The sequence below is a fragment of the Neopelma chrysocephalum genome, unplaced genomic scaffold, assembly GCF_003984885.1.
Source record: "Neopelma chrysocephalum unplaced genomic scaffold, ASM398488v2 Primary Assembly neopelma1_75, whole genome shotgun sequence".
Classification (NCBI taxonomy): Eukaryota; Metazoa; Chordata; class Aves; order Passeriformes; family Pipridae; genus Neopelma; species Neopelma chrysocephalum.
The window spans coordinates 6,321,742-6,331,752 of record NW_020897736.1 but is presented as its reverse complement, the minus strand read 5'-3'; the positions used below and the strand labels follow the sequence as shown (position 1 = coordinate 6,331,752).

The 10,011-nt window shown below is 37.5% G+C and overlaps 1 protein-coding gene across 1 annotated transcript; it reads left to right on the top strand.

The window, feature by feature from the left end:
• The first annotated feature begins 1,969 nt into the window (after positions 1–1,969).
• CFAP161 (cilia and flagella associated protein 161) lies at positions 1,970–6,092 on the top strand. Its single transcript, XM_027688698.1, has 7 exons — positions 1,970–2,070; positions 2,201–2,290; positions 2,495–2,730; positions 3,368–3,452; positions 4,246–4,404; positions 5,053–5,126; positions 5,908–6,092. The coding sequence occupies exons 1-7, from the start codon at positions 2,008–2,010 to the stop codon at positions 6,083–6,085; spliced, it is 885 nt and encodes a 294-aa protein (XP_027544499.1). The 5' UTR covers positions 1,970–2,007; the 3' UTR covers positions 6,086–6,092.
• The last annotated feature ends 3,919 nt before the right edge of the window (positions 6,093–10,011 follow it).

Genomic DNA, 10,011 nt, shown 5'->3' with positions numbered 1-10,011 from the left:
GGAAGAGCCTCTGAAAGTATCCTGACTATAATTTTAATTAACAATGGCTTAAAAAGAAAAAAAAAAACAACTACTGTTTTCAGAATATGACATACACCCTTAATTCTGGTCGATTTGTATGCTGGCATGAGCTAACACACAAAACATAAGTCAATTCTTTCACAAGTACAGCTTTTCTTTACACCATTTAATAATGCAATCAACAGTTAGGAGTAAACACAGATTTTATCTGTTCAAAAGGAAACTGAACTGACTTGAATAGGCCTGTAACCTTTCCTGCAGGAAAGATATTCAATTTGCAAATATGTTTATAGAGAGCTATTTTTGTTTGTTTTCAGGGAATACTATATAATCAGAAATTAAATCCTTCCAGGTGACAAGGATAGTGGCTGCATAATCCTGCTAAGAGACGTATGGAGATATTTCTGTATGCAATTTCATTTTAGTAAAAATACCTCTCTCTATGTAATATTTGCATCAGAACCTATAAATATCTAAGTACAGATGGTCCATAAGGCTACAAAACTATGGAATTTTGCTGTGAATTCTATGTATTAGCTACATGCACAGCAAGACAGTGCATGTGTTCTTAACATAGCTAAGTATAATAGTTTTCTAACAATGATTTGTTAATGAATATTGATTTAAGTGGCTTAATTCTGAAACAAGAAAATTTTTTTTGGCATTTGATATTTGGCTAAGATGGACAAAGTTTCTTCTTTTTTTTAAATTAAACATTTTCATCATTGCTGCCAGCACAGCTAGGTGTGGGAAAGCATCACTTACCAGAACTGAACACAGAGTGGTGCTATTTGAACAAAAATGGATTGTATTTGGTCCTTAAAGAGTTTGGGATGTGTTAAACAACTTTTTGGGTATTAACTTTGCTTTAAAATAAAAACCAAACCAAAACAAAAAAACAACATAAAAGAGCCAGGTTTCATGTGAATTGCTGTTGAAACCACCTGATGATAACATGTAGCTCAGCCATCCATACAAAAACTATTTTCTTTTAAGCTTTCTAAGTGTCCAGCATTGAAACATTACAGCTTGCAAGAAAACCATGACAGTTGTAACGGGATTAAATGTGCTATGCAAGAATTCTCCGAAGATATTTGGTTTAAGATATCTGGAAAGTAAACACATGGCACAGTCACTTAGCTTAACTTGCCATAGTAGATTTCAAGCTAAAATAATAACAAACCAAAATCATTTGGAAGCAAAATATTCACTTAATGCATTCTCTCACACTAGAGAGAAGGAAGAAGTTTTTTACAATGAGGGTAGTAAAACACTGGCGCAAGTTGCCCAGAGAAGTTGTGGATGCCCCATCCCTGAAAACGTTCAAGGTCAGAGTGGGCAGGGCTCCGAGCAACCTGGACTAGTGGAAGGTATCCCTGCCCATGGGAGAGGAAGGGTGGAAAGAGATGATCTTTAAGGGTCCCTTCCAACCCAAACTATTCTCTGATTCACAGGATTCATCAACAGTGGAGCGATAACACATTGAACTCCCTTGTGTTAAGCTGATGCACCTCCTTGACGGAGTGCAAAAGGCTACTTGTCCGAGCTCGGTTGACCAGAGATGGTTAACATTTCGGTCTCTTCTCGAGAGTAGTAAGTGATGGGAGAAGAGAAAACAGCCTCAGGTTGCGCCTGGTGAGGTTCAGACTGGATATCAGGGAACATTTATCCACCGAAAGGGTTGTCAAGCGCTGACGCAGGATGCCCAGGGCAGCGGTGCAGTCACCACCCCTGGAGGCGTTTAAAAGACGTGCAGATGTGGCGCTTGGGAACACGGTTTAGCGTAGACCTGGCAGTGTAAGATACACGGTTGGACTGGATGATCCGAAAGGTCCTTTCCCACCCTAAGGATCCCCCCCTTTCCTCCCCCTCAGCATCCCCGCACTCCCCCCTCAGCCCGCCCCTCCCTCAGCCTCGCTCCCGTTGGCCAATCACGGGGCAGCGCGGTCGCCATGGCGACGCGGGACGCGCGGGGCCGGGCCCGCCATGGCGGCCTACGGGCGGGGGGTGCGCGTCGGGAACTGGCTGGAGGACCTGCACGAGCAGGAGGTATCGGAGCACCCCCCTCCCACCTCTCCACCGCACGCTGTTACCCCCCCCTAACGCTTTAAATTCAGTTTAAACCCCGAGATTCTCCGTGCTGGATAACGCTGTCTGCCTCTCTTTCCTTTGCCAACAGGAACTCCTGAGGGATTTTATCAGTAGGAGAGAACGAGGACAACTTTTAACGCAGAGATTAGCCAGACTTCAAGAGAATATTTTGAAGAAGGTAAATTTATAAAGAAGGTTATGTCCCATGACCCCCTATAGAGAGGCATAGCTGTTATTATTGTTCATATTGTTACATGTTCAATAACAATTGGCATATTGTTATTATAGAATGCATTAAGAATGCTACGGACTTTATATGCTGAAACACTTCTGATATTAAGTTCAGATGATTCTGCAAAATATTATGTCCATTTTAATTTAGGTAAAGCTGTCAGTGTCTATTGATGGACTGGTTCACTTTGGAGACACTGTGATGGTTATGAACCCAGACATCAAAACCCCGGAGGCAAAGGACGATGAAACACGTGGTGACCTGACCTTGGCAGTGGACATGGAGGAAATATCCCTATTTTCCGATGACCCACCGCAAGTCTCACGTGGACTGAGCGCAGTCAACAGCGTGAACCCTGTGGGTCGAAATAGTTTCTGTATCGTAAGGTCTGGTGATCTATTCTGAGTTATTTTCAGTTATTATTTTAGCTTTAGGTATCCTGTTTAGAGAAATACACAATGAAGTTTGCTAATGTAAAAATGAATTATAAGTAAATTTAATATATTTAAGAAGATTCATTGACTTTGGTCATGCATTAAGCTTGATTCTGTGCTACATATTACTCTGATTAATTCCAAGGACCTTTAAATCAGCTTAGGTGTGAAAACAGAATTGAGTTCACTGTATCGTTTGGTAAATTCTGCAGCTGTTTTTATTATGGTCGTATTTCAGCTGTAAATTACACAACATATCCAAATATCACTTAGTATTAATATTCACTCTCCTGCAAGTAAGGTCTCTAAAGTAGAAATTCCTTTGCTTTCCATGAAATGGACATTTTTCTGTTCTCCTAAAAAACCCTAAGAAAACAGCATATTCTCTCCTTCAAATATATATTTAATTGCCATTGTCTGTGGGACAAGAAACAGAAGAACAGAGTCCTGCTCAATAGTTGAAGGTTCTTCCTTAGGTTAAAATATTTTTACCTATTTTAAAAGGTAAACTTAATACAGACAAAACCCCCCAATAATAGTAAAACTGATTATTTCGATGCATATTTTTTCATTTTTACAATTTTAACAGTGCTGATGGAAGTGAAGTGGGTGAACCACTTAGATTTGGGCAAAACTTTCTTCTTGGGACAACAGGAGGGATTTCTGACACACTGGTAAGGCAATAAAGTTGCAAATGAATATTCTGATAGTATGCATTGAATTACTCTCTAGATATAGATATATAAAACTGTATAGTGGTTCAACGTCTTGGCTTTGCAGAACAGATTCAGAGTCATGCATATAGCAAGATAAGAAATACCTATTTAGAAAGTTTATGCCACTTGCCTGAGGTCTGATGTGCAGGCCAAGGGGGTTGTCAGCCAGAAGTACTGGATAAAGGCGATCTTATAAAGTAAAAGAAAAAAGGAAATCAAAATTAGCTTGTGAATCATGAAAGAATTCATATGGGAGATTTTTCCCCCCACACTTCGAACAGCTCCAAAATGAGAAGATTTCATTTCTTGTGAAGATAATATGTAGTAGGTATATGAAGTCATGTACTATTCTATCATTCTGAGGCAGCAGATTTCTATTAAATGTTAACATTGTTTCCCTCTGTAAGTTCAAAGCAAAGAAGGCAGTACATGTTACATATGCACTCAAAATATATCACCACAACTTTGGAAAAGTTTTCCTTCTCAACAACCACTTCGGTGAGATAAAATATTTGGAATATAAATTCAATTTTAAATTTGTATTCACTAGTCTGCCTATAGAATAGCTACTTAATGAGTTTATCAACAGAATAGAATCTGTGCTGTGGCTGTTGTCTGCGTAGCTTTAGCTGGGCAGACTGATTTGTCAGGAGCCAAGAGAAAAGGTTTTGTGTTCAAAAATATGTTTTAAAATTATGTATCTTGTTTCTTTTATATTGATACTGTCCTAAACATATGGTTTTATTTACAGTTTTATCTAGGGAGTGACCACAAAACATTCACAGCATTTGCTAAAAAATCTCGCCTTCAGCCGGTATTTTTGACAGGTGAGGATTCCTACTTGACTTGCTGGCAAGCTGCCTTCCTGGATCCACAGCTGCGTCTTGAATACGAAGGATTTCCAGTTCCTGTAAGAAATTAAAACTGTAGGAAGTGTTTTGAAAATTTAATTGAAACAGTAGATGAAGTACTTAGAAAAAAATAAGTGGTTTATTCACATATTCCCTTTTGCCGGTTCTGACCTCTAATTCTAGGAAGCGGTAGAGAGAAGGAACAGTCTCTTTGATTAGGGAATCTGCTTATACAAATATTTGGTTCTGCTGTTCATTTTGAGGGTGACTTGTTCAGTTCTTCCCATCAGAAATTTTCAATGTTGTGAGGATGCAGTACTTACCTGTTTTTCGGGACTTTGAGGTACTAAAATTCATTTCCAGTATTAGGAACTCTGATTAAATAAGAGCTCCTGTACATTAGATTTAAAATTATTAAAAAGAAAATCTCAAGGCATCTGAATAAGTGGATGTTTTTCCAAATGTTTTTAACCTTTTGTTAATACAGTACTTTCTTGTACTAGATAACTGTTAGGCTTCCTGAAGTGTTGGCTGTACAGCAAAATATCACAAATATTCCTCTACAACCTTGAACTGAGACTCATCTGCATGAATCAGCTCACTAATAAACACAGTCAAAATGATCTATTTGTTAAAGACAGTCTTTTTTCACAGTATTGGTGTAAAAATATTTGCCAAGTGTCTTCCCTTGTGTTTTTTTTTTCCAGGCAAACACTAAAATTCTAATTACTCATTGCTATACTAATCGGAACTTAGCCATTCCAAGGAACTTTTGTGTTTGGTAAGAATAATTTATAACTGGCAGGGTTGTGCATAATGATGTGCCAACATCAGGAATTACTGTAAGAAGCAGGACAGGTGATTTAGGAACACACTGAGGAAATGGGAAAGAATGCAGAATGCCATTCTCCTTTCCCTTATTTTATTTCTGGACTGTAATGTGTGCACTGTGTTGCTGCAGACAATTGTCTCAGACTTACTTGTTTTGCTTCTGTCCATCTGAATCAATCTCTCAACAAATTGAAGTTAATCCAACAATTCAAATTAATATATATACATTAAATTAATATTGATTAATCACTGCTAAAGAGCATACCAATGTTTCCCATTAACTTCTAAGCAAGACCTGAGTAAGGATTTGTATCAGGTATTTCAAGATGAAACAAGATCTGAAAGTTTGAGGCTGAAACAGTTATTAAGTAGGCAGAGTCTTCCTCAGTCAGAGAGAAATGAGGATGGGGACCTAAACAGTTTGTATATACTGAGTTGGTGCATCACTGCCTTATACTGATGGGGCTCCTTTTACCTCTGAAGCTAGAAAGATGGCATCTCTCTTGGATTTCAAATTCCTAAATTATTTGTAGGAAACAAAGTGGGATATTGTGTTTCTTGTAAGGGTCTGATATTTGGAAGCAAGTGGTGATATTGCTGAACAAGACAGGAGAAACATGAGGAAATCTTGAACAATTCACAAATAATGAAGATTTTCTGAATTTGTGTATATATGTATATATAAATTCTCCATGCCTATACTTTCCCCCCTTTTTTTTTTGACTTTGCAGGTCTTATTTTGGAAAAGAATGTGAAGTTGTTTGTCACAATTACCTGGACTCCCACAAAGTTGAAGAATATAAGAATTACTGGGAAATAATTACAGGAAATCCTGGTGCTGAAGGTGGTACAATGATTGATAGACCCAAACCTCACCCAGATGGGTATAAGAACGAAGAACTTCCATGAAAAGACAGAGACTGATTCTTGATATGGGTTTTTTTGCTGTTTAGATTTTAGTTTTAGAGATGTTTATTTTAAAAATGGAAATGAAAGTCTACCATTAGTAATATTGCATGATCTTATTAACTCATCAAGGTTATAGAGGGGGGAAAAAAACTACTAACATTTGAGGAACCACACATCAAAAATTTGTGAATCAGGAAGGGTTCATTTTCCTGTTTTCACTTTCACTGATAGCAAAAGATGCCAGAATCCAGGAAATCTAATAGATTTACATTAAAATCTAATAGATTTACATTAAATTATTGGCTTTCAGGATATATTTAACCAATTCTTCCAAAACCAAACACGTGTCACACTTTTTAAAAGAGTAAGCATACAGTTTCCAAAACATTGACAACCAAACACATACAAAGCTGTAATGGGATACTTTGACATTTAAAGTTCATCAGAAAGAAAGCTGGTTGTTGAGCTTGTTCCCCACTCTGTCTCACACAATTTTGCCAATTATTAAATCATAAGTGAGATTTCTTCATCTTGAGATTGGCTTCTGATTTATGGATATAAATTGCTAGTCCATTTCTATGCTAGTCCATGTATTCTAAATACCTAAATATCAAGTAATCAAGAACTTGAACACGGTGATAGAGACTAGAGACTTCTGACACCTTTTCCATACATCACCATATTCCATTTACCTCTCACTCACAGCATTTTTCAATCTGTAATAATTTCTAACAAGTTTGAGAGCAAGGTAAAATTGTCAAAGAAAATGAGGCACCCAGAAGTTTCATGAAAATAAATGCCAAAGCAGAAAAGAAATAAGAGTCACTGTAAGTTTATCCAGTAAAAAAAGATTTTTTCTACCTAATTTGACACCAGAGAATCCACATTAAAAAAATTGCCTTAAAAGAGTAAAAATTTCAGCTGAAGCTCATATTTTTCTTAAACAACAAAATCAATCAAGCATAAGAGGCAAAGACTTGGAAAACAGAAGTCATTATTTCATAGAGTTACCTGTCTTTATCTGGAAGTTTAAGCAGCGCCACAGAGGATGTTTTAATGTATGACATTCCATTATATCCATTTAGTTAACTCACATGTATACATATTCCATCTCTTACTGTACCACAAGAGCAGGCTCTTTCTGCACAAAGTAAGTGAATACTCGAGTAAAATACTGTGTAGAGCTCCATTCTCAAAAGATTCCAAAGATCTTCAATGATCATAGAGGTCAAATAAAACTTTTGAAGTTTCACCAAAAGAAACCCACTAAACGTTCACAAAAGATAGGACTGATCCAAATATATCTTCAAGCTCTATTCCCGAATAATCTGTTTCAAACCCACTGGCAAGGCTTAAAAAGTTCTTGCCTTTATTCAGTTTAAATTAAATCAGCAGACTGCAGCATCAGCTACTGAGCACTTGGCATACAGGATCTCAGAGCAGGAGACATTAAGGTGCTGTGACATGCAGGTTTGCTTTGGGGCAGTGTACTGCAGAGGACAGTTTTTGAATAACACTCCTTGTGTGCAAACCTTTACAGATCTAAAATATCTCAAACTAGGCTTAGGAACTTACTCTTTCCCTTTTCATGCAGAGATATGTAACCTGATGTGTGGCAAACGATGCGTGTTTCTGTAGAGGCCCTTTTAATCCTCCAACTTTCAGAGGTTAAAATTCTGCACATTTTCACAACAGATTGACATAAATCTGCTTATATTTTGTAGGCATTAAACTAGTAAAACTGTAACTGCATAAGTACACTGCAGTGTTTCTAATTTGGCCATTGTGGACTTTTACTGGTATTACATACAGCTATTTCAGCTCTGGCTAAGTCTCTTTCCTCTGGGTGAAATGTAAGAAACAAGAGGCCTTAAACCAAAACTCTTTCTGAAACATAGCTTCGTGTGAACTCATGCAGGAATGAGAACTGTGTGGGCAGAGTGCCTTGGCTGGCTAATGTTATGGATAAGAGTGTTTGTGTGTGTATTTGTGTGGAAGGAAAGCAATGCAGGCTGTACAAAACCAAGTTGTGTAAAGTCTTAGAGGAAAACCAGAGAGATAAACAGATACAGAAATGAATACAAAAGCAGGTAATGTTGGAATTAGGTGCTGATTAAAAGTACCTTGGAGACTCTCATCTGTGTTTTGATCACTCTGTGCTCATTGGGAAGGACTTTCTGAACTGCTGGAAAATAAACAGGATCGAATCCATAATTCCTGATTCCACTCGTCGTGTTAAACCCACAGATTTGTGCATAGCTTCTTGTATCATATAATACGTATTAATAATTCACCTGATTCATTGATAAGGAATACAGATATTTATCTCTTTCCCAATTTTTCTTTTAAAAATTGCTTTTTACACTTCTTAATATTGTCCACACGATGGCACCACATTTTTCTAAACAGCACAATTATTGCTACATGTGTAAAACAACCTGACATCTTTAAATCAACATGTCTGATACAACGCCACAGAAGCTAACCAAGTTAAAACAGGCTGGAATTCTGGGCTAGGAGATGTCGTTAATGTTATATCATGTTTTTGGAAAATAAAGTTAAGCAATAAAGGTAAACAAAGCCCCTCAGAACATCATGTATTGCATACAATCAACTTCTTTAAACTAATTGGAACACTAAGTAATCTGTAACCAAAACATACTTAGAGGAAATTATCTTTAGGAGCTTTTACTTTCACTTTCTATGTAAAGATATGAAACTTGGTATGTGACAAGCAATGCATATGTTTGTACAGGCACTGTTATTGCTTACTCCAAGTTACAGAAATTAAGATTATGCACATTTTCAAAACCTATTGACATAATTCTGCTTTGATTTTGCATGTTTTAAACTGGGAAAAAAATCAGGCTGTGTAGAATGCACTGCCGTTATTCTAATTTGCCCAATGTGGACATTTATTTATAAACACAGGATTTAACATAAAGAGTTATGAAATTGAATATTAGTGCAGAATCTGAACAATCCTGCAATTGCCAGTTAGAGACACAGTATATGTGGTGGATTGGGCAATGGAGACCTGAACCATACTCCTGACAAGACCTGACATCTGGGCAGCTTTTTCCTGTCCTACTACTGCGTATCATGACATACGGGCAGTGGTGCTTGCCTTGTTTGCAGTGCCCTTTGCTTTCCGTCAGTATATGGCAAAGTCACATATTAAGAAAGCTTTTAATGCCTCTTCCAAATTAGGCCTAATATGGATAGCTCCACAAAGTCCATTGTGGGAAGATAAAACACACTTTGCCTCCATTCCAGGCAGCTCAAAAGCTGTTAGCATGAAGCTAGTCCTTGCTGAGGGACAGGGTGCATTAGTTCAGATTTAGTGCTGTGTTAATATAGGTTTTCATAGGCCTGAGGCACAGAGAGCTCTCACATCTGCATGTGTTTTGCTGTTCAGATGCGTATTAGCTGCACAACAGTGAACTAAGGAAAAGCCAACAAAGAAAAGCTGATTATTTAACTCACACATTGGTAACACCAGAAAATGAAAATCCAGTTTTAAATCTGTCTTTTCACTTCCCTCTCTTTTGCATTCTTCTCCAACTCATGTTTCACATCACACCACTTCTCCTCTGCCGTGTTGTCTAGCCCAAACTTACTGATTTACTGTGGTTATAAAGTGCTCTTCTAGCACTCAGCACAAGTCTCTGGCCTCACACCTAATCACATCAGTATCTTCAGAGGCTGCTTTTCTTTGCAGTGATTGCCATGAAGTATTGTTTTAGCTCAGACAGCTGATAGAGAAGGAAGCCATATGCAGGTTTAGTAACTGGATAAAAGATCTGAGAAAAAAAAAGGCACAAAAAGAAAAAGCAGAGAGAACATTACAATAAAATTCCACACAGCAGTGGAAGAAAATATCCAAGTGCTGGAAAATTTGGTGGAGTTGGCAGGTAAATGGGTGA